This window comes from Rhododendron vialii, chromosome 8a (assembly GCF_030253575.1).
Source record: "Rhododendron vialii isolate Sample 1 chromosome 8a, ASM3025357v1".
Classification (NCBI taxonomy): Eukaryota; Viridiplantae; Streptophyta; class Magnoliopsida; order Ericales; family Ericaceae; genus Rhododendron; species Rhododendron vialii.
The window spans coordinates 10,777,539-10,802,892 of NC_080564.1; the positions used below are offsets into that span (position 1 = coordinate 10,777,539).

Sequence of the window (25,354 nt, forward strand, 5' to 3'; positions counted from 1 at the left end):
TGGAGGTATTTAATTGAAAAGCGTACTTGAAGAATCCTTATTTAACCGGGAAGGAGAATATCACGTGTGGTATGGATTGTCAGGGACGAAGTCAGAATTTTGAATTAGTGGTGGCGAACACGTATACGAAAACAAAATATAGAAAGATATACTCCAACCAAAACATTGGATTGACTTAAAAATATTAAAATAAACAGTAATTTCTCGTATGCATGTAAAATACCAAATTCAGTAATTCTTTGTTCAATCAATCTAGTCGTTAAAGTAGTACTACTTAGTTGAATTTTCTTTACCCAAAAAGAGAGTTATGGACTAGAAAGCTAGCTAGCTAGTAATAATGGAAAAAGATCTAGTGGTGACAGGATTATAAGGTTTGATAGTAAAAATTTAAATAAATTTACCATGATGATTGTATTTTTTAACACAGTTACAGTGGCGGCTACAGCCCCGCAACCACTTGCCACCCCTGGCTGGCTGGCTCCATCATGTTGAGCTATTGGGAAGGGAAGTTATTGGGCTATGGATTGTTCTTTTTTGTGACCATACAAGCTGCCTTTTTTTTTTTTTGGATTTTCCTTCCGTGTGTGTTTAGTATCGTTTTGGTTTAGAACCAATAATTAAGTTTCTCATGTCTTTTAGTAATTAACTATGTGTTTTAATTTCGTTGTATTTTATGCTTTCTTTAAAAATTCGAGAGGTTCAGGGATATGTAGTTTTTGCAAGTAGCAACACTAGGAGAGTCTTATGCTATTCTTCGAAACTCTCTAAATGCAAACTATTGTAATCATTCATCTTATAATTTTTGTGATTAATGAAATTTTATTTGTAGATTTAAAAAAAAAAAACCTTGTTTAATCGAACTGAGGAGCGAATGGTACATGGTTTATCAAATGCTTAATTGCTGCAAGTTATGATCTGATTTAATTTGTACCTCTTCCTTATGTTAACATTAAATTTCTCTTCGCTAATAAAAAACATTGTGATCGATCTGATTTGAATAGAGATGTGGTGTCTTTTTTCTGGGGAAATTTCTTTTGCCTGAGAAAAAAAAAAAAAAGTTTTTTGTGTACAAGATGAGGGTAACCAAATTGCATTTGAAGCTGATTCGAATGCTCAAGGAGAAAGAAAAGGTGCATCGAGTGAGTTTGTTAGGCGTAAAGCTAATGGTGCTAGCCGGCCCACTGCTCGGCAAGTAGGTGTTTTGGAGGAGTAGGTGTTTTCACGTGAAAAGCCTATCCACCTGCATGGCTGTCCCAATTCGTCGACAACGGATGACTCTTTCTTTTTGGTGACAAATTTCGAGTTTGATGTCACCGTCGGCTACCATTTAGCGACAAATGTGTTATTTTGCATTGAAAGGTGTCACAAAAGGTGTTTTTTCTTTTTTGTAGTGATGACGTTTCGTCGAAAATCAATCCAGCAAAAGAAATATACCATAGGAAAATTTTAATTTAATTTACGTGAACTGAGCTATATAGCTTAGTCATCATTTTATTAAAATATAAGACAGCAAGGCCTCACAATTCCAGCTGGTGCATTTTTTTAATTGAGAGTGGAATTTTCTTTTTCACATTTTTTTTAATAACCTAGCGTTAATGTGGATAATTTTCTTTTACCTTTCAAATACTATTAAAATTTACTAAATTTCTATGAAAGTGCCTAAACCTTTTCTTTTTTTTTCATAGAAGAAAAAGTACCTAAACCCTAAGATACTCTACCTAGGTGAAGTCGGTGGAGGAAATCATGGGAAAGTTCAATAGAATTATCCAGCGAATTACGGAAGGGATCCAAGAAACGAAGGCAAAAAGGAGCTACTCCCTCCGTCCCTTTTTGTGTGTCCAGTATTTCATTTTGGGCTGTCCCTTAATAAGTGTCCATTTTGTAAAGTTAAGGGGGTAAAAGTTGGTGTATTTTCTATTTTGTCCCTCAAAGTAGATTTTATTTTGAAAAGTTAGTGAGTAAAAGTGTAATGATGATGGGTAAGTAGAGAAAGTGGAGGAAAAAGTTGATGTGAAAGGTGTAATGATGATGTCTTTTTAATAAGTTGGAGTTACGAAGTAGGACACTTAAAAGGAACGGAGGGAGTAGTATTTTTAGATCCGCGCGTATTCTACCCAACGAAGCTCAGGCGGTGTGGGAGTTAAACAAATCCATGGGAATTGGATATGATGGTGACGAAGTCGAAGTGGTTAGTAAGTAAATAGCTCATCTCGAAGAATTGGATGAAGCAATTTTTCTGAAATGCATTGCAGAAGCTGGAGGCATTGGCTAATCTAAAGGGTATTTCTACTAACAAAAAATACCAAAAATTTATGTATTTTATCATTTCATTTCTTCTAATAAAAAGTTTCAATATTTTACCATTTCGTTCTCACTAACAAAAAAGGTATCGACAAAATTTTTTTTTTGCTACAGTAATTCTACTCACAAATTTATCAACAACTTATTCACTACCGGAAACATTTAATAATTTTTCAACCACGAATAAAAATCTACAAATTTTTCACTACCGAAAATACCCCTAAGTTCCAGGGTATGCTTTTAGGATTTTAGGTGTTGAGGCCCTATCTCAGGGATGTTTAGGTGGCATCTTTTCTTTACTGTTCAGAAAAAATCTTTTTTGTTGTTTAGGGTAAGTGTTTTGAGGGTTATGCTTTTGGAGAGGTGATTTTTTTTTTTTTTTTTTTTGTCTTGGCGGCTTCTTGCCATACGCGGTTTGGTGTTTTTTTCCTTTGAGTCCTGGTGGCATGTGATCGCTAGTGTGTTGGGGTGTCTCCTATGTGGACTCCTCATGCTCCATCGTGATGCCTCATACTTTGAATATTTTGAATCTTTATAATTTATTTTTAAAAATTAATAAACTCTTTTTTTGCCATTCAAAAAAGAAGAAGAAAAGACTCATCATTTTAATTTAATTTACGTGAACTGAGCTAGCTGAGTCGTAATCATTTTAAAATATATAAGACGGCAAAGGCCTCACGATTCCGGGTGCATTTTTTTAATTGAGAGTGGAATATTTTCTTTTTCACATTTTTTCAATAACCTAGCTTTAATGTGGATAATTTTTTTTACCTTTCAAATACTATTAAAATTTACTAAACTCTATAAAAGTGCTTAAACCCTAAGATATTCTACCTTGTGAAGTCAGTGGAGGAAATCATGGGAAAGTTCAATGGAATTATCCAGCGAAGGAAGGGATCCAAGAAACGAAGGCAAAAATGAGCTATTTTCATATCCGCCGCACCAGGGAATTTCTCTTTCGATTTCCTCTGATGGAATCCTTAATAGGAACCGTATTCTACTCAACGAAGCCCATTCGGTGGGGGAGTTAAAACAAATCCATGGGAACCAATAATTAATGAAATTCTTTTTGGCCTGCTGGCGAGTTTTAAAAATTAATGAAATTCTTTTTTACCGTTCAAAAAAAAAAGAAAAAAAGACTCATATGTTATTGACCATTTAAGGGAGGGAATATAATTTAGCGGTTGTGCTGACTGGCGCTTATTAGCTGTGGGTAATAATTACTACTATTAACCAATTCACTCGAGAGTGTTCAACTTTTTTCCCGACGCACGCTCCAAAACAATCATGCCCATCTTGTACTTTTAACAAATTACAACTTTAACCCATATGTTGTATTTTACCTCTCGTTTACCCCGTTTCTCCTCCTCCTTCCTCTTCTCATTGTAACTCGTTCGATTCACAATTTTTTTTTTTCTTTTTGCCGAACGATAAGATGTAAGGGGTTAGTTGTTAGTAGTTCAATGGAAGCCCAACACTTCTCTATGAGGACTTGAACTCAGGATCTCTCCCATAAGAAGGAGAGTAAGAAACCAACCAAACTAGGTAGTGTTCTCAGATGATTTGTGGATTAAAACAGGTGGAATTAACAGTTCTGAGATTGTTATGTGTTCTAAAAAAATTTATGAGCTTCTTGGGTTTTTTGAGTTTGTTATTCTTGTGCCAAATTTTTGTAGCAAATCGGAAAAGTAAAAAATTATAAATTTTACTAGAACATATTTAAAAATATTCAAGATTATGCCAAAAAAAAGTGGAATTTTTTGGGTTTTAAATTCGATATTTTTAAAAATATTTGGGTAAAAGAAAAAAATATTTATTTTTTCAATTCTTCTTGTCATGACGAATCAATAATATATAAAATTTGGTGCAAAACAACACCTTAGTCCCAAGATTATTTATCTAAAATTAATTTTATCCCTAATTCTACCCGATCCAATGTTTGATACGTGTGGGATTACTCATGGGATAAAGAACATTTTTTGAAAAAGTAAAGTTTGAAAAACATTTTTTTTGAATTTTTTTAAACAAACTTTTTAACAAAAGAAAGTTATGAAAAAAATAGTTTTTTATAAGTTCTTGAAAAAAAATTCAAAATCAATTTCTTAGAAGAATGATTATGAAAATATTTTTTGAAAAGAATCCCGATATCATCCGAGTATTTTTGAAAACAATCATTTCTCTGTTAAATCGGTTCTTACTTTTCAGAACCATAACCAGACACCAAACCGTAGAGCACTGAACCGATTAGTGTAGCGGTTATTTTTATTTTTCATGAACACCTCTAATTTTCCAAGCTTCATTTTACAAATTTTTTTACTTTTTATGTTTCTCTCATTTAGACAAATTAACATATATAAGTCAAAAGTACTAAAAAAATTCAGGTTAAAACGCACAGGAGAATTGCGATTATAACAACAAAAAGTTGGTTTACACATAATGGAAAAGGGCGAGAAGTTTGTGGAGTCGTTGGACGAAGGGTGAAAAGTAAAAGAGTAATTATATGTAATGTTAAAAAAGTTGGAGGGGTTATTGGCAGTTTTGTAATATTATCTTCTTTACCTTGTGACATTCCATCGGATATTTTAATGCAAAAGATTGGTTTGATTGATTCACAATTGATTTAACGCTTTCATGCGGTTGTTATAGCATTTGCTCTTTGCCATAATTTTAAAGGCCAAAATCCTTTTATGATGAGACCGTACAAATTAAAGAAAGAGAGGTCATGTCATGTCATGTCCGAGGGGAGAAACAATAATACAGTACTCTTTTCGTTACTAAAATTGGGTTGGCCTAGATCTGGAGATGTTTTTGGGTGCTTGAGTGCAGGTACCCCACACACACGTGATACCCGTCGGTAATTTCTGTCATCCGAACGATAGGGAAAGAAAAGTTTCTCCTAGATGTGACCTGGATTTAGAGGGTGTTTCAGTTTTGTAAAAAAAATACTTTTTGAAAAAAAAAAGTAATTTCAAACTCAAATATAATGAAAATGAAAAATATTTTTTTAATTTTTTTTGCACCGTTTAAAAGATATTAATAAGATCTAACAAACAAAATCCATATTGGGTGAAAAATTATTTGCGTAAATCGATAATTTTTTGAGCTTGAAATTACCTTCTTTTTCTAAAACGTACTCCCTCCGTCCCTTTTTAAGTGTCCTGCTTCGTAAATCCAACTTATTAAAAAGACATCATTATTACACCTTTCACATCAACTTTTTCCTTCACTTTCCCTACTTACCCATCATTATTACACTTTTACTGACTAACTTTTCAAAATAAAATCTACTTTTAGGGACAAAATAGACAATACACCAATTTTTACCCTCCTAATTTTACAAAATGGACACTTATTAAGAAACAACCCCAAAATAAAATACTGGACACAAAAAAAGGGACGGAGGGAGTACTTTTTTTTTCAAAAGTGGAATAAAAGTGTACAAGAGTTGATTGGGTTGGCCTTGTAAATTGTCGTTTTCAAATTAGTAGTATGAAGCGAGAGAACATAAATGAATAAATAAAAAATACTACTCCGTAATATATAGTAATACTATTTGTGTGAGCGTACAAGCATTACCAAGAATTTGATTTCTTGGATTTTAAATAAATATTCCAAGTTGATACTTCTACACTTATAAACTTGACTCAGAATAACAATAAGAGCATCTTTGGTCCTTACCCTTTTCCTTCTTTAAATTTGGGTCCAATTTTGTGCAAAAACTCATTTTGGGTCGTCCTTACCCATTCTCTTCCCTAAATTTGGATCAAATTTTGAGCAAAAACTCATTTTGGGTAGGAGCATCTCCAATGACAAAACCCTATTTTGACCCAAATTTATTTATTTTTAAATACCCAGTGGCATTCATGTAAATAAGGCAGGAGAGAATCTTCAAGTCAGCAGCTCCTACGAGGCTCCGAACGTCTCACTAGCGAAGCTCCAAACATCTCACGTGGAGGTTGGAAGAGATGAGGTGGAAGTTGTTGGGGCCATTTTTCAAGGAGTTGCAGCAGAAGGAGATGTCAGCGCCGTTGAGCTTCAGAGGGTCGTGGAGCGAATCGAAGAGCTCGAACGGTTTCGAAACATGAACATACAGTGAGGTATGGGTGTGAATCTGTATTTATAATTGGAGAGAGAGAGAGAGAGAGAGAGAGAGAGAGAGGCGAAAAATGGGTATGAGTCTGGTTTGTCCCAAATTTGGAGAAGAAAATGGGTAAAACCCAAAAATGGGGAAGGATTTGGGTCATCATGATTGGAGATGGATTTTTAATGATTTTACCCAAATTTTGGGTTTGGATCTTAAAATGGGTCAAGGCTGGAGATGCTCTAAAGAGAAAGCTATGGTCATGTCTACCTAGATGCACGATAAAAATGTTGCGCATTTTTTTTGGGTGTATGTTACCCATATTCTTTTTTGTATGGTACGGTACGCAATTCTTTGGCACGGGGGCGTTCATACTAATTTTTTTCGGTGAATAAGTTGTGACAATTTTACATGTTGTTCACACTAATTAATGAACAACTTAATCATTAGTGTGAACAACTTGTGATTTTTGGTAAATAAGTTGTTGTGCATGTACAACTTATTCATTAGTGGAAATACCCTCTTAGTTACGCAGGGATATATCTTGAAAGTGTATACGATCCTCATAGATTTCCAAGATGGTATGCATAAAATTGGTGCATATATGGTATGCATATTTCATAAATATATAGTGCATCTCAGCGCTTACCTGGCCTTTTTCTTAACCCAAACACAAAACTTGAATAAAACTCGCCAGGCCAAAATCCACTTGACGCAGGAACTGAACCTACACCCTCACTAGTCACTACAGCTAATTTAACAATCGGTGGCCGGGGCAGCTCCGGTTAGCTTTTTAGTTGGCATTCTAAAATAATGTGAAGTGATAAGGATATAACAAAACACGTATACATATTCTAACAAAATTTGAAGCGCTAATGACATAAAAAAATTAAAAAAAATAAAAAATAAAAAAATATATACAATCTGTTTAATAATTGGAATAAGGATTTCACTTGTGTACACGATACAACAAGTTTGTTCTTGGATGTTGAATAAGTGAATAACCATTCAAAGTTGATAATAAAAAAAACAATAAGGATGGCTTGGTACGTAAGCAAGCAACCACTTATGTAGGCGCCAACTCCCAATTGTCCGAGATTGCTAGATCGAGCACGCGACAAGCATAGTCTTAAGTTCAAGAGCGGGACTTTGACTCAGTATAAAAATAGATAGGCAAGCACTTAATTGGCATGAGGGCATTTAGTCCACCAATTTATTGTTGATTAGAATATATACCAACATTCTACCCGTTCAATGCACGGGATGACATACATTACATTGACTAACCATATGCGCCCATTGACTAATCCTAGCTAGAGTACCAATCTCATCGTCCACTGACAGCGGACAAATTAAAATCAGGGCAGGGCCTGTATGGGATGCACATGAAGTTCTATCACCGTAGTTAAAATCCAATTGAAAACAACTTTAGAAAAGAAAAAAAAACCTGGAGCGAGATACAAAACAACGAAATTAAGATTAACGAATTTAGTGATATTTACCTTTGTTGAGAACATCGATTCCGAAGGCCTATTAGAATATATAGAAGGGTCAATGCTCAGGGAAAAAAAATAAACTGCAAATTAAGCGGGGAAGAAGCAAATAGTGATATTTACTTTCAAATTCGCATTTTGTGTGAAAGGCAGCAAAAACTCAGTGTGGGGGGGGGGGGGGGGGGGGGGTGGTTTCAGTTTAGATTTTAGCTTTAGATTCTGCTGCAAATTTTAGATTTCAAATTTTAATAGACATTAAGAAACTTGTTTTTTTTTTTTTTTGGTCAAAATGTTAGGAGTTTTCAGTGATAGGAGAAACAGTACATCAAAAAGAGTAAGATCCCCACAACACAATAGGCAAATCAAGGCACAAGGGAGAGGCCAACAAGAAAGCACCCACTCCCACACATAAACCTTCCGAGCACAACATTTGCCGCAAAAAGAACGCACAACCAAACCAAAGGAAACTTCCGAAGGGGAGGAAACAACCCCATCAGGGGTAGGAAACCAAAAAAACAAACGTAGCAGAGAAAAACAAACCAAAACCTATAGAAATAGATCTACACTAGCAACCACACCCCACCATCCAGCAACACCAATAGCTATCTCTGTCCCACAACAACAACTTTGTCAGGGCTCGAACAAGCGATGCTCAAACGACAAGGCTAGGCCGGTCTGATAACGCCGATAAAACTCGCACGGTGAGGAAGATTGGAAAAGAGAGCACATAACCAGACTGCACGTAGACGAATGGCGCCATTGACGGGGAGCACCAAACTCAGGGAGGGATAGATCTTAAGAGAGAGGAAGAGGAAACAGAACCCCAGCTGTAATCATGTCACTGGACAAACCACCGCTCCAGTTTCGGGAGCTTATTCGGCGGAAGATCTCACCAAGTGGCCCAATAATCCGTCATAGGAGGGAGTGGACGGCCAGTGATTGAGGGGTGGGGCGTGGGGTGGGGTGAGGTGGCAGCCCCAGCCCCCTACCAGGAAACCCTACCAGGTGTCTTTTTGGCCACGATCGTAATTTAGGGTACTGGAAAGTATAGAATATGTTCTTAGCAAAACCTGGCCTCATCGCTTAGCTAGACGTATGAAAAGAAAAAGTTCTCATTACAAGAAATTTAGGATCTCCTAATGGTTTTTTTTAGTAACGCTTGGAAAAATAGTCGGTATAAATGGTGTATAGTAACGGTTTGCAAAACGTTATAAAACGATTTTCTTGTAGTGTCTTGAAGCGGACAAACTTTTATTGTTAACAAGTGATATATTATGGTAATAAGAACAGTGAGTTTTTTACTAAACATTAGTTTGGCTGGACTTTTTGCATTAGTGAGTGACAATGTCTTATGTGAGGCGACGAGAAATTTTTCAGTGCCGGGTGGGTACGGCTAACGTGGTGTCCGCTTGACCCATTCGAGCCATCCAAAAGTGTTTTGGCACTTTTGGACGATCCGGCATTAAAAAATTTCGTGTGAGGCAACAGGCGGCTTGAACGGACTTTTGGATTTTGCAGAGTTAAGACAGGACTTCCGTTAACTATGCGAGAGCAAAATGTGAGAGTTGAGTTGGCATGATGTGGAGCTTGTGATATAGTAGAGTTAATCCTAGCCGTTCACTAGACCAAACTAGACTTTGGCACACTGGACAGGAGCTAAACCCTATAATTGAGAGTAATATTTTAAAAATACATAGAACTTCTCCAAGTTGAACGAGTACGGGTTGGCCGGAGAGCGGTACCTAAAACCTTACCAATCCATTCCCTTGACTCCAGAGTTTGAAGTCCCACTAAATGATTTATCGGTTCCCAAAATCAAGTGGAGCTCCCCTAAAATCAAGTGGAGCCAATGAATGTCGCAAGCAAAACGGAAATGGCATACATTTAGTGGAGTCGCCGCAATCAAGGGAGTCATTTTGGAGTCTTGGAGTCGCCGCAATGAGGTATCCTTTGCCGCAATGGGCGACTCCAAATTTAGTGGTCCCTTGACTCCCGAGTCTAAACCAAGATTTTCTTGACAAGGGAGAGTAGCCAGCCCAAGAGGAGCTTCCCTGCCCGCACCATTTTGGCCAACCATGTCAATGCCATCTCCCCACAAAATTCCAACCCGAACCAAAACGCCCAAAACCAAAGCCAATATGCACCTCGCCTCCTCGAAAATTTTCCCCCACCCTCAAGCAAGCTGCTCAAAGCCCAACCACCTTGCCAACCCCTAGGAGCTAACCGTGATCTTGCAAAGTATTGTACCTATCACCAACAAAACGGTCATTAACAAATCATTCATTAGGCTGCAGCATGATATCAAAGACCTCATCGTTAATCAACCCATCAAATCACCAAAAAGGACTCAATGTCAAAACCAACCCACCTCCTCAAAACATCGACCCTATAAGAAGCCTGGCCCCGTTCTGCTTTCTTTCTAAACCTTCTTTTTCAAAAAAAATTTAATTTCAAACTCTAATATAACGAAAATGAAAAATAATATTTCAATTTTTTTTTTTGCATCATTTTAAAGATCTCAATGAGATCTATCAAACAAGATTCATATTAGTAGAAAAATTATTTGTGTAAACATATGATTTTTGAACTTGAAATTACTTTCCTTTTCTAAAAGTTCCTTTTTTAAGAAACCGGAACAGGGAGCTTACAAAATTTAACTAGTAGGGGTTGTCTGTGTGGGTTCTACAAATTTGTAGTCCCGCGGATATGAAGTTTTCGACGTGAAGGCCACTATAAGTGGCAACCACAGAGAATAAGCTTCAAAGAAATAGGAAAGAATAGATTATGGATGCAAGAATTAACCATGAAGGAGATACAATCACAAAGAAGGAAAGATTGATAGAGCAAGTAGAAGAGTTTATAAAACAAGAAATTTCTTAGGCTTAATTTGCTTACAACACACAAGGAGACATATGACTTTAATTCGTAGGAGTATTACTTTCTGGAAACGCTCATGTGGGGTTTATCCTTCTTCTGGAAGTTTGACTCCCTCAACTTCCTTTCATCTGAAAGTATTTTCGCAAACCTGCAAAGAAAGGTATGACAACGTTATCACTATCAGCACTTGTTAGTATGCGTTTAACTAGACTCTCAAGATTTACCCAAGTAGTTGTACGGTACGATTAGAGTACGTGCTTACATAGGAGTGTTGAATCCGGCGTTATAACTTAGTAACTAATTACTATTGAACTACAGCTATCTTGTACAAAAAATACTGGGGTTTAGCTTGAAGGGAATGGACGATTCAATTTTTCTATCGTGGACCCTCCTTGATGATGAGAACTGATCATAGTAAAGCCCGTTTAACATGATCGGATTAGCTTACTTTGAAAAGAATAAATATAGACACTCTATTCTCACTTCTAAGAATTATTGGTGTCGTGTAATTTAATAAGAAAAAAAGATTAAAATTTTTTTATCAAAAAAAAAAAAGAAATAAAAGAAAGATTAGAATTGATCCTAGCTAGACTAATGTTGGATCAAATAATTTTTAGCACAATCAATTTGTATGCTACATTATGACTGGTTCAGGTCATTGAGGCGGCCCGGGGTGAGGTACCAAAAATAAGTACTAAACGTGTACTTACCTTTTGAGGGCATCTTCATTGGTGCCACCGTCTGCAACCGTTTGGTAGAGACCAGTGTCCAAGTTCACCCTTGAAACTGGTTTCTTCAACAATTTCTCACCAAATTCCACAAGTTTTCCCAAGTTCTCTGTTGTAGCTACATCAACTGATGCTAGTGTTCCGCTTAACGTCTCATCCTGAATTCACGCATGACAACGAAATCATCTAAAATCATTAGATCTAACTTGTAGTAATCATTTTGCACCATGAGAAAGGAAGTGCTATATCTACTCTTGTTGTAGCAAGTCACACTGTACTATATTTAGTATATTTTGTGCTTCCTTTGTTCTAAAAAGATTCTTCACTATGCAAAAAGTGAACTTAACAACAAAATTCATTTTCGTCAAAAAATTTAAACTTTTTATTTTCATAAATTTAAGAATTAATTGATATCTAGTAACTTGCCAATGACAGTCAAATATTTTCCCAGACTATGAGAGAGAGAGAGAGAGAGAGAGAGAGAGAGAGAGAGAGAGAGAGAGAGAGAGAGAGAGAGAGAGAGAGAGAGAGAGAGAGAGAGAGAGAGAGAGAGAGAGAGAGAGAGAGAGAGAGAGAGAGTTTTACTATTTATATTCTCATCGTGCAACTCATGTGCTACTATGGTGATTACTGTCGTTGATAAAAAATAAAAAAAACAATCAACATATGTAATACTTAAGAAATATGCCCATCTATAATTTCAAGCTAATAGCATTTTTCTTCTTTTATTTTTGAATCTATGGGATCTCTAGTCATGCCATAAATTAATATGTAAGACAAATATGAATGATGAAGCAAAAGAGAATGGGATTAAGGCTTTACTTGGATTCTGAGGTAATTATCTTCTGAACAAAGAGCTTGAAAGACCACAGATATGTGGTAATCAACCATATCTGAACTTGCCTGAGTGAAAATATTCACCAAAGGAGGAGACCAATTATCAAAAAACCAATCCAAAAGACCCCAATTGGCAGCCAAGTTTGCATTGTACTTGTGCTCTTTCTTGTTCGAGCCCGTCCCTAGTGAAATCACAAGAAACCGACGATAATCCAAGGGCTTTATTGGATAAAAGTCTGGATTTTCATTGAACTCTTGTTTGGTCACTTCACTAATGGCAACCAGAGCCTGCAATAATAATTACATGCCAAACCAATTAATAAGATCTCACTAGTTTGAGTTTCTACTTTCATACTTAATTCTGGGACAAATTCAATTGCACCCAAAAATGATGGAATCAAATTCTCTCTATTAAGCCTTTTGGCTTTTTTCCTGATCCAAGAAGTAATTAAAAAAAAAAAAATCTCCCTCAACTACACCTAGGAGTTGAGATCAAGTTGTTCATTTTGTGGGTCACTATGTGCAGATCATTCATCAAAAATCAGGTTCATCCAACAATAATACACATGATTTCACTAATTTGTACTCAAAAAATGAATAGTCTCTATTTTCAGTATCATAACTATCATCTATTTTCCATTTAAGACATATAGGATGAAACTAGGTAGCTATGATAAGATCTAAGATGAATATTTAATTTGATTTCTTTTAGATACAAATAAGGGCCCTGTATAGTGAACTAAATCAAATTATGGGGTCCTACATGGTGGGCCATCCGTCCAGCATTGGGGATTCTGTCTAATGAAATCTCTAACTAGAATGATGGATATTTTTCCACTTGAATAACTTGTTGATGGCCTTTTACCAGTTAAACACATCCTGTACTAACATGATTGGCTCAAAACTCAACATCCATACGATGCCTCCGTCACACTTCAAAAACTCTTTTTTTGTAGTTGTGCTCTTTTTTGGGGTCGACAAATACTAAATTTTGTATCAGAAAAAACATCAAAACAATTTCACCAATCTAAAGATCACATAATTACTTCTTTACGACAAAAGTTCTTAATCATTAAAGAAAGAAGTATTAAAAGAACTATAAATAAGTTTTGAAGATATACGAAAAAGTAAAAATGAACCATTATAACAAGACAGAATGAGCATATATGATTATTCTGCAACGGCGTACCTTATTAGTTCACTTATCAAAAAGTCAACAAGCTTATAGATAAGATGTCATTCTCCCAAAAGTTCAAGGATAACACAATCCAATAGTTCCAATTTGCCTACCGGGTCATTGGCAGCCACACCACCATCGATCAAGTTAAATTCTATGAGATTCCCAAGTTCGTCAGTGTTTGTAAAATAATGTGCAGGAAGATAAGTTGGTGCTGCTGAGGAGCTTATGCATATATCTGATAGCGCACAATCAATTACAGGATTGCTTGTCACCTGCAATTAATAGCATCGTCTAGTAAACAATAATTTTTAGGCTTCTTACACTTGACAATTAGTGTCGTTTAATTGGCATATCAGAAGCGACCCATACATCATCTTATGATAAATTCTGCAGGTTAACACCAATAGACAAGAATGATCAGGAGTTCACAGAATCACGTAGGAGGAAGTCCGGAGAGCAATAAAAGATTGTGACAGCAATAAGGAGTAAGGACCCTGGGCTTGATGGTTTTAATCTGATATGCGCAAGTGTTGGGGTACAGTGAAGGGGGAAATTATGCAGTTTTTTAAGGAATGTCATGAAGTTGATCCTGTTAGCCCGGCAGATTACAAATCAATTAGCCTCATTCGGTGCATCTACAAAATTCTTGCCAAAATGCTTTCAAAAAGATTAAAGCCAATCACCAGTTCAGTAGTTGGAGAAGTCCAATCAGCCTTTGTAGGTGATATAGGCATTCAAGATGGGACTTCAGTAGCAAATGAAATAGTGGACAACTGGAAAAAGAAAAATAAGAGGGGGCTGATATAAAGCTTGATTTCGAAAAGGCTACAAAATGAATTGGAACTACTTGTTGGACATGAGGATGAAGTTTGATTTTCCTGATAGATGGTTGACTCGGATGAGGGAGACTATTACTTCTGACACTTTTGTGAGTGCTGGTAAATGGTTCACCTACTTGTGAAGATGGCGAAGGGGTTGATGCAAGGAGATACATGATCCCCTTCTTGTTCAGGGATGGCATCTTGCTAACTCCTGCTACCGTTTCTTCTCTTTTTCTTGTCTCTGTTCACCTATGGGTGGTTGTGTGTACGTAATTAGGTGGTTTGGATTGAGGGAGCCAACCTTATTGGGATGCTCTCTTCCCTTCTTCCTCAGTCTTCTTTTTAAACCTCTATGGAAACTATTCTTCTAAGATTAATAAAATGCTCTTTCTTTGCTGATTAAAACAAAGTGAAGTAACAAACTTCAAAAAATTCACTGCTTGTGACTGATTAATAAAGTAACTTCACATTTATATCAATACGGGTCCCTAATATACTAGTTCTTTGTGCCCGCCTCTAGTTATGAAATATATCCCTTGTTGACCAGCTTCCGGTATATGGCAGGATAAACGTCAAACACTAATGGTAAGGAAAGCCTAAACTAAAAGCATGCATAGTGTAATGTGCTGCGTATTTTCTATGGAATCAATGGAAATTTCATGGACCTATCATCAAAAGGATTGTGTGTGTATGTGTGAGAGAGAGAGAGAGAGAGAGAGAGAGAGAGAGAGAGAGAGAGAGAGAGAGAGAGAGAGATAGTTATGACTAAACAGGAACCTGATAAGAGCTAAAGATAGTTGGCTGCAGATTCTTGATGTCGAAAGTTGGAATAATAATGTTTGTCAAGGCCTGGTGCAACCTTGTCTTTCCCAATATGTCGTTAATCAGGTTATGGAGATAATCCCCATCATATTTAGGTCCAATTAAAAGTGTGAGAAAATTTATAATCCAAGCATAAGGTCCCCTGCATTTTCCAGAAATCCAGGAACAAAACAAAAAAACAGTCAAAGAAAAACAAAATAGTTGCATGAATTTTAGGTCCCATTCTATGTGGAAGCATTTTGTGCTTACTCTGTTTGGGGGAAAATTTTTGGAGCATTGTGAAGATAAAAGGGTACTATTTCTTTTGCAGCATATAAAGGTCGTTTATCACTATTTGGTGCAGTTAGCATAGCTGCTATTAGACCACCAGTACTTGTTCCTGCGACCACATCAAAATAATCTGCGAGTCTTGCATTTGCTCCATCTAGCACCTAATTATCACAATCATATATAGACATTGAAGTTGAATCAATAGTTATCAGGCCACAAAAAACATATCATTACATATGATTGTCAAGAGTATCCAAATAGTCTCTTTATCATAAAAATATGATGAATATGTTTAATCAAGAAGTAGAACGTAGTTTTTCTGGAAAAAAAAATGTCAATTTTCAAGATTCTATATAAGATCTTTGAAACATTATATACCTGAAGTTGTGATTCTAGGTACGAGAGCATAACTCCGGGTATGATTCCTCTAATCCCTCCTCCATCAATGCTAAGTACTGTAATAAGATTCCCATAAGTTGGTGGATGGATTGGACTAAATGTTTCCCCCATTGGAGAGGAAACGGAACACGAATGTCTGGGAATTAATTTAGAGGTGATTTATGTGCTGAAAGAAAGAGAGGGTTTATATAGATTTTAAAAACTTGGCCTTGATCAATAGAAGGTGGACATATTTATAGTGTGTTTGGAGAAACTCTGTTCAATGATAAGTGAATGGTACATTGTTTCTTTTCCAATGAGAATTAATTCTTTCCCCAAGAGTTGGGAAACCCAACATTTCTGCTGACCAATCCCGTAACACCACATCATCAAAACAGTAAAAAGTTGGGATATATCACACCATTTACGGAGGGTGGATCATCCTAACCTGGTGTTGAACCAACCACTTTCCCAAGCCTTGTAAGGGTTAACTTGGGCTTGGGGGATTCAACCCAAAGTTAGAGCAAACCACTACCAGCAAGTGATTCCCCCAAGATTTGTACTTTTTTGCTGATGTGGGGTTACGGGATTGGTCGGGGAAAAAGTCAGGTTTTCCGTCTTATGCCGACAGAAATTGTTATCTTTAAATACTAGTGTAACTGAGACGGGCTGCACACCTCCATTTTTGCTCGTTGGGTGTTGCTTGTTCAACAATAATTTACAGAAGAACATGTATGAAGAAAATATATGGAGCCAAATTAAAAGGAGAAACAGATCTTTCACAAACACCACTCAAAAAGAACACAGACTTACCTGTGTCGTTTGGGGGCCGAAATAGAACACACACACTTCCATTTCCATTCCTCCTCACCCACGTTCTTTTTCCTCTCCTTTTTTTCCTTTTTCTTTCTCTTATTCAAATCGATCAGCAGGAGCATCGAGATGGATGGCGGCGGCGGCGATGGTGAGCGGTGCTAACGTTAGGGATCTCAACGGCCGTTATCCCCTTGTCGTTTTTGGGGATCCAGATCCCCTCCACAACTTTTCCTCCCCACATCTACCCCATCTTTTCACCACAGCATGACAACACATTAATGAATACAACCGATGGCCAAGATTAGATCTCAGCCCCAACATTTTTTTTTTTTGGTCAAGTGGAAAATAAAACTACGTCGTTCCTTTTACTCTCCCTAACGCAGCTACCGTCTCTCCTTTCTCTCTGTTTGTTCTCTTTAACGCCATCAAAAATTTTCCCAACCAGCGTAAAAAATTTTGGCGCTAAATCTCCTCTTCACCCATCTCATTTACCCGCCATTTTCATGATTTTCATCCCTTCTCTCTATCCTGCCACTTCAATCTTTAACACCCCCCTCTCTTTCTCTCTCTGGACTGTAAGTATTTTTTTTAGTTCTTTTTGGCAAGTACTGTAAGTATTTTTAATCACCTTGAACTACTAATTATTTGATTATACCTCTCTGTTTATGTAGTGATACTGATGACTAACAAGATTGAATGTTATTTTTCCATCTTACAGCATTTTGATTGATTAATTTTTTGTTCAATTGATCACAGATGGAAGAATTACAGATGGTAGATGTTTCTATAGAGACGGGTGTTCCTGGAGTGGATGATATTCAACCAAAACCTGTTATAGGTATGGAATTTGACTTTGAATTATCTGCTTATGACTTTTACAATTTCTATGGAGGAAGCATGGGATTCAGTGTAAGAAAAAATAATGCTGCCAAAAGTAAAAGTGGTGAAATTACATCTAGGACATTCGTTTGTTCTAAAGAGGGCCATAGAAAACATGATAAACGAGATTACCAGACGAAAAATCCTAGAGCAGAAACGAGGACTAATTGTGATGCTTTGATGGCTATTAAATTGATCAGACAAATTGGCAAGTATAGAGTTACAAATTTTGTGGATACCCACAATCATCCCTTGGTTCCAAGTGATTTGGCCCATATGCTTCCTTCGCGACGAAAGATATCCACTTCTCAATCTGTTCAAATTGACTTGGCTCATGACTCTGGGATACCTCTTAGGTCGTCCTATGGGTTAATTGGTAAAGAGGCTGGTGGAAGGGAATGTCTTGGTTATTTGAAGGTAGATCAAAAAAATTACCTACGAACAAGAAGGCAAAACATGTTGGCATTTGGAGAAGCGGGGAGTATATTAAAGTATTTTCAAGATCAAGCATTGCAAAATCCTTCTTTTTTTCATGCTATGCAGTTGGATTGTGAGGAGCAGATTACTAATATTTTTTGGGCAGATCCGAAAATGATAATAGACTACGCTCACTTTGGAGATGTTGTGATGTTTGACACGACCTTCAAGCTTAACAGAGAGAGTAGACCCTTTGCAGTGTTTATTGGGTTTAATAACCATAGAGAGGTCATTGTGTTTGGGACTGCATTGATGTATGATGAAACTGCTGATTCATTTATATGGTTGTTTGAAACTTTTTTAGAAGCAATGTCAAACAAGCATCCACAAACCATTTTCACAGATCAGGATGCTGCAATGGCTAATGCTGTATCATTTGTGATGCCTAACGTACACCATAGGCTATGTACATGGCATATGATGCAAAATGCATTGAAACATATGAATTCCATCTTCCGGGGTCCTGGTGGAGTTAGAGAAGTATTGGGAAAATTTCTAGACGAGTATGAAGAGGAGGAGGAGGAGTTTGTTATGGCTTGGAATGCTATGTTAGATGAGTATAATCTTCGTAGTAATACTTGGCTTCAATGCATTTTCGACTTGAGAGAGAAATGGGCTAGGCCATATGTGAGATGGGCATGGTCAGCAGGGATGAAGAGCACTCAACTTAGTGAGAGTTTCAATTCAGATTTGAAAGACTATTTGAGATCCGATCATAACTTGGTCCAATTTTTCACACACTTTGAGAGGTTGCTTGATGAGAAACGATATAAGGAAAGGAAGCCGAGTACGCTTTATCATACAAGTTGCCTAAGATAAAAGTGTTAGTGAAGATGTTGATTGAGGCAGGAAAAGTCTACACGAAGACCATATTTGAAGAGTTTCAAGAGGAATATGTTGATGCCCTTGAATTATGCATTATAGATCGCCTTGATCATCTTCAAGAACCTGATTGTATCTTGTACCTAATTGTAGCTGATAGACTACGTCATGTGAAAAGAGATAGAGATGGTAATCTGTCATGTTCTTGTAGATTGTTTGAAATGAGAGGTGTCGATCCTGTGCAACCATGCTATTAAAGTCCTTAAAGATGCAATGAACATTATGGAAATCCCAAGTCAATATATCCTAAAAAGGTGGACGAGAGTAGCTAGAGCTGAAGTAGTACAAGATTATCGAGGACGTGATATTGAGGCTGACCCAAAGCTGGAAAAGAATACCCGATATAAGTCATTATGCTCCCTCTTTAACAAGATTGCATCTAGGGCCTCTGAATTGAAAGATACGTATGAGGTGTCTATTGAGCAAGGCACAAAGTTGCTTCAAACTGTTGAAGACATGCTACAATTCCACACTAGTTGTGAAACAGTTGGCATGGGTGAGAGCAAGGAAAAGCAAGGTTGTGCGGATAATGAAAATGCTATCAAACCCAAAGGACTAAGAAGAGGATTGTTTATGACCATAGAAGGCGACGGATTAGAAGTAGCGTGGAGAAGGCATTGGCTGTGACAAGACAAAAAAGACATTCATCTCAGGTAACACATTAGTTAACTCTTATTTATTGTATTTGGTAATTTTTTTAGCATTCCATGTTATTGAAATAATGCCCTATGCAGGGAGTACAAGTACCTCCACATATGCTCCAATATTTACTATCACAGTGTCCTCAACTACCCAATTCGATGCCTGCAACATGGAATGCTGCTGCTGCGGCATGTTTTGCACCGTCTCAGTAGGTGAAAGTCTTGGTAGTATTTTGCAAGCAGCTGTAATTTGCTAACCTTTTTTGGGACCCCTTTTTTGTTTTGCATAGAAGCAGTTCTGCTACCTACTCCTTGTTATGTGGGGGCTTTGTATTTATGAACCCTTAATGATATATCTATTAGCTACTGATCTTTTGGTGTTTATGTACCTAGACAAAATGCATTGCAGTCAAATTGTAGGTGCTTTGTTTTCCCTTTTATTTGGCAAAGCTTCAGTTGGGCTATAATTCTTATGATGTACTCTTGGTGGAGAATTCTATTAGCTACTAATGAATTAGCTATTGCTGAATTATTGAACTCAATGATTCAAATGCATTATTGAAAGGTAGATTTATGAACTCCATGACTGGCAATCAGTTTCAAGACACATGCAAAAGAAGGATATCATCAAAGCCACATACCACATGTGAAAAGTCATTCTTTCATTTATGAAATCCTTCCATGAAACAGTCAAGCCAAGGGAATAGCCTTGAACTTTATCAAAGACAAAAAAAAGAAAAGAAAAAAAATAACACTACACTATGCAAAACAAAAGCACTACACAAATATCTCTTATCCAGGCTAATTCAGTATCAACCAACACAATGCTTGATCAGTCCTTTACTTTGAAAATGCCAAGGAATGCTTTCAAATCCCTCTCCTTGTTTTTGAATAGCAGCTCATGATCTTGGTGATGGTGTAGATCCCTGTAAGCATTTTCTTCACTTGGTATGTTAAAGCTTAAAGAAAGACGTCAAAAATCTCATTATAAATTGCAGCACTCAAACCCCCATATCTAAATTTTGGGAGTTTTCCCGTACTTTTTAGGAACCAATAATTGGGATGAAGATCAAAATCATGATCCAGTATGGACCTGCAAAGTGTAACTATGTGAAGAATCAAAAAAATCCAAATCCAGATGGAAAGCATAAAAAACCACAATCAAATCAAATCACAGTACAAACAAAACCCTAGTTTTCTAGAACAAACACAAACCTGGGGCTAGTAGAGTCGCCGGAATGATATCCTTCTTTAGCCAGTAAAATGAGATGGGTATTCGTATTCCAACTGGAGAGTCGCCGGAATGATTGCACCGGAGTCGCCGGACTTATCGAACCAGAATCACCGAACGGATTGGGAGCAGGGGTTGTGTTTCCTCTCCTCGCCATGTTTGGGGATAAAGAATCAACGATGGTGGGTTATTTTTTCTTCCGAATTTGATGGCGTTAATCGATTAAAGAGAACAAACGGAGAGAAAGGAGAAGATGTTAGCTGCTCTAGGGGAATTAAAAGAAATGACGTAGTTTTATTAAAGCTGGGACTGAGATCTAATCTTGGCCGTCGGTTGTATTCACTAATGTGTTGTCATGCTGTGGTGAAAAGATGGGGCAGATGTGGGGAGAAAAAACTGTGGAGAGGATCTGGATCCCATTTTCTGGGGTTACGGTCGCCCGACAAGATCGGCGATCTGGTATGGTATGGTTCCTCTTCTCCTTTGTCTTCTCCCTCTCCCTCTTTTGTGTTCGACCCTCTTACCTGTGTCGTTTGGGCTTCTTCTGTCTCGATCTATTTCACCCTTATACCCGGTCATGGCTTTTGTCTCCCTCTCGATCTGCTCCTCTGGTTTGTTTTCTACTGGGTAAACAAATTTTGGCCTAACGGCAAGGGGTTGCTGCGGGTTGTGGGTGTTTGGCTGGCGTGGCTCCCGCCGAGTCCTACTGCTGGGTGGCTTGGTATTCGCGTAACAGTAGGGTTGAGTCCACGGCAGAACGGTGTTGCTGGGTCCGTGTTGCTCCATCGTTGGTGTGGCATGAGGTGGCGTGGTTGTGATGGTGGTGGCTGCACGGTGGTGGTGGCAGTTTTCTGTTCTGATCTGGGGTTGGTGATCTACGGCTGAGATCGAAGGTGTTCAAAAGGCTAGGGTTAGGTTTTGGGTATTCTTTTGGCTGGGCTTCATTGTATTGATTTGGGCATTTTAGGCCTTTTCTATATGTTCTTTATTGTATTATCTAGGTTTTTAGGCCCACGGGTGTATTAGGCTTTGTCCCTATAGGAGTTTTGGGCTTTGTCCCAACTGGATGTACTTCCAACTTTTGGTTGGAATTCTTTTCCTCTTTTCCCCCTTAATAAAATGTTTTTGCCGATAAAAAAAGAAGAAGAGAACACACACACACACACAAACGAAAAGTTTCAAAGTGACTTATGTTGCTTGTTGGGTGTCTATACAGACTATACTGTCGATAAAAGTATAGCAAAATATTAGATACTTGCTATGGACGATCTATTCTGATCGGAGCGCAGCCAGAAACTAAAAAACATTACTCTCCATCATTCTTCTGTGGAAGTGAAATGTCAAAAGTGGTAGATAATATATCTCTGATGACAGTGAATTTGCACTGACAGATGCTTCCACAGTATATTTGCTGAATCAAAGTGCAATAGCACGCTCTTTTGCATTGCAAAACATTTCAAGTGTTTCAACTGTGAGCTGACCGGGACGATTAAAAATTTTAAGGTATAAAGCTTAAGCAATTGTGCCCTCTAGTGTTAACATGGGGTTTAAGTAACTTGGTTGATATTTAGGACATTCATGCCAATAAATTCTTGTCCTAGTGGTGGTTCAATAGAAAGGCAATGAAGTGGATAATAGTATACTTACATTAGCTGTAGTTTCTTTCTTTCTACTTAACTGCCAAATTAACTAAGTTACTCCAAGATATTTGAAAACAAGATAAGATTTCAAATCAAACTTAAATAATTCATAGGTCACTCATTTATCAATGCCAAATGAGAGTAAAAAATTTTACTTTCAAAAAAAGCTGATAGCAATACATATAATTTCCAGGAAGTATATATCGTTTCCTCCTAGCTTTAATGTTTCTTAGATTTCATTTCTTACCGTTTCTTGCAAAAGATTACCTGATGTAAAAAGCTATAGTATTCCTTATAACCTTCTAAGAAAAGAAATTAAACTTATAAATCAGGTTACAAAATGCACAAAGAATATATGAGAATTTAGAGGTGCTTATAGACCTAGTGTGTGATAGCGAGTGTGGGTACCCCCCCAGTCCAGAAGTCTACACAGGTGTTCTTAGTTTTATAACAAACCAAGTAAGTTACTACTACTAACTTAGGCTTAAGTATTTTAGGCTATGTTCTTAGCCTCCAACAAGTTATTGGGCCATAGTCTACATGGGGTGTTATAGATAGTGTAAGAGCAACCTCTGTACATGACCATGTGCGCTTGAGAAAATTTAGTAGCCCAGATGCTATGGCGAGTCCTAGAGCACCAAAGGAAAAGACTCAGATTAGATTGTGGTGACTTTGACAACTAAAGAAAAGACTTGGGTTAGGCCATGGTGACACCCTGTCTCACATTATCGAAATTCTACGTGGGTGATCTTGCCTATATAACAAGTTGCTTAAGTTTTTATGGCCATATTGTTGGGCTAAAGGACATGTCTCCAAGCATTTCGTACCAGTATAACATACGTGTCAGGCAAGGACACACTCGGACACGTTCCCGACAAATGTGCCCCCATCTTTAATTGTTGTTTTCTAAGTTGGACACACTTTGGACACGCGACACGTACAGGGCACATCCCGGATACCACACTTACCGAACACATTTTGGGTCGTAATATGATTTTCAAAACTTGAAAATAGGTAAATATACATATTAGAAATGTGACAAATATTAAATAACTTAAGGATGAAAAGTGTAATAATCAAAAAGTGACAATGAGGTAAGTGTTCTACATAAAATTACGAAATATGTGCTCTTCTCATTTTTTTTCCATTGGATTTTTAAATCCTTAATGTGGAAAAAAGTTATATCTTTCATAATACATGAAGTTTAAATATAGACATGTGTGTGTGTAAATATTTATTCGTTTATGCGCTTACCGTGTCACCCAATGTGTTTCTGTCCCAAGTTTTGAGAAAATTACGTGTCCACATATTCATGCCGTGTCCAATATCCATATATGTACTTGTTAGTTGTTAGGCTCCAACAACTTACTGAACAAGTGATCTACAAGGTGCATTAAACAGAGAGGGTTTATATTGTTTCCAAAGACTTGACCTGGCCAATTAAGTTAATCAATAGAAGATGGACATATCTGACATGTGTACTTGGAAAACTATGTTCATATTCATAGTTGAAGGGTAAATTGTCAATTTAAAATTTTTAATTGGTGCTAATTGCTGCAAAACATGACTTGATTTGAATAGATGGGTGGCTGCACTTGTGACTTTTCTTTTTAGAATTTTTTGGGACTTGTTTGTACCCAAAATCGAACCCAATCACTTAGTGCCTTGTTCTAATACTTTCATCTCAATGATGAGGCGCAAATCAGGACTTGATCGGGTGGTCAAGATAAGATTTCAAGAGGGCTTGGTCACACTAGATTATGGCTCCATTTGTTCTTTCTAGTCATGCCGTTGAAGGAAGGAATAAGGGTCCACACTTGAGCAGTTGAGCATCAACAGCATATACTTAAAGAGTACTGCTATGGGTACCGACGGTACCCATAGGGAAAATGCACCGACGGCCACCGGACGGCCGTCTCCGGTCACCGGACGGCCGATCCGAGCCGTCCAAAAATTTTAAAAAATAAAACCGAGGGGCCCTACGCGAGAATCAATGGCATCCGAGATGTGTAGAGTACTTGATCCGAGTACCCCTTTTTCGTGTATATACACGTATATACAAATATACACGAAAAATGGGTGCTCGGATCAAGTACCCTATACACCTTGGATGCCATTGATTCTCGCGTAGGGCCCCTCGGTTTTATTTTTTAAAATTTTTGGACGGCTCGGATCGGCCGTCCGGTGACCGGAGACGGCCGTCCGGTGGCCGTCGGTGCATTTTCCCTATGGGTACCGTCGGTACCAATAGGATTTCTGATACTTAAAACACCATCTAAGGAACCCTTATTATAGTGTACTAACAGAACTCGGTATTTGGTGGGTGTTTACGAAAAATTATTTTTGCTGATCTATAAATTTTACCTTTTTAAAATCAAAATCAGTTTAGAGTGTTTGACAAAAATTCTAGATAACAGATTCTCAGATTCTACAGATTTTGAAAACCTAAAAAATGAATGATTCTGAAAAATCCCAAAGCTGGGTTTGAGTAGCTTCTGAAGCTTTTTTGGATAAGATTTTAGGTTTTAAATTTTATAAAAGCTTATTTTTAGCTTTTTGAAGTAAACAGTACCAGCTTTTGCTGTAACTTAATGATAATTTCACAACTATGGTAAACATGTTTATCTAGTAGAATCTAAAATCTAAAATCTGTAGCAGAATCTAAAGCTAGAATTTAAACTGTATCCACAGCTATTGGAAACAAGCCCTTGATATGGCTTCGAGTGTCCTAAGTAAAGTGGGAGCAAACTGCCCGTACCTAAAGGACCGACGCAACTTGATGTTGAGTTTGCAACAACTGAATCGTTCAAACCAATTACACACCACTTAGAAGGCATTTGCGAATCCTAATAATCAATTATCCACAATAAACACAATTTTCAGCAATTAAACGCTACGCCCTGGCATATAGAATTTCTCGTCCCCCGTCCTTATCTAAATGAATTGTCCTCCCTACTATTGACAAGCCTCACAATCAGATCAGAATCATCCCAAAAGCTT

At 37.3% G+C, this 25,354-nt stretch overlaps 2 protein-coding genes across 9 annotated transcripts in view; one reads left to right on the forward strand and one right to left on the reverse strand.

Annotated features, from left to right (window-relative positions):
• Positions 1 to 10,688: 10,688 nt before the first annotated feature.
• Positions 10,689 to 25,354, reverse strand: part of LOC131336569 (patatin-like protein 2) — a 32,990-nt gene continuing 18,324 nt past the window's right edge. For 3 of the 8 annotated variants that reach the window (XM_058372452.1, XM_058372453.1, XM_058372451.1), the window contains exons 3-9: positions 15,789 to 15,865; positions 15,390 to 15,571; positions 15,096 to 15,282; positions 13,608 to 13,769; positions 12,303 to 12,605; positions 11,463 to 11,638; positions 10,689 to 10,900 (exon numbers count right to left, since the gene is read on the reverse strand). In XM_058372452.1, the coding sequence (XP_058228435.1) occupies positions 10,810 to 10,900; positions 11,463 to 11,638; positions 12,303 to 12,605; positions 13,608 to 13,769; positions 15,096 to 15,282; positions 15,390 to 15,571; positions 15,789 to 15,818 (1,131 nt within the window). In that variant the 5' untranslated portion in view covers positions 15,819 to 15,865 and the 3' untranslated portion in view covers positions 10,689 to 10,809. Of the gene's footprint in view, positions 10,901 to 11,462; positions 11,639 to 12,302; positions 12,606 to 13,607; positions 13,770 to 15,095; positions 15,283 to 15,389; positions 15,572 to 15,788; positions 16,552 to 16,601; positions 16,805 to 25,354 lie in introns of those variants that run through there. The other 5 variants (XM_058372454.1, XM_058372450.1, XM_058372449.1 and 2 more) reach the window with 5 other exon arrangements.
• On the forward strand, positions 17,280 to 19,901 carry LOC131336568 (protein FAR1-RELATED SEQUENCE 5-like). The gene is made up of 2 exons (XM_058372448.1): positions 17,280 to 19,495; positions 19,577 to 19,901. The coding sequence occupies exon 1, from the start codon at positions 17,361 to 17,363 to the stop codon at positions 18,777 to 18,779; it is 1,419 nt and encodes a 472-aa protein (XP_058228431.1). The 5' UTR covers positions 17,280 to 17,360; the 3' UTR covers positions 18,780 to 19,495; positions 19,577 to 19,901.

Excerpts from the sequence above, each read along its gene's own strand:
- LOC131336568 (XM_058372448.1), top strand. The coding sequence starts at position 17,361 with ATGGAAGAATTACAGATGGTAGATGTTTCTATAGAGACGGGTGTTCCT.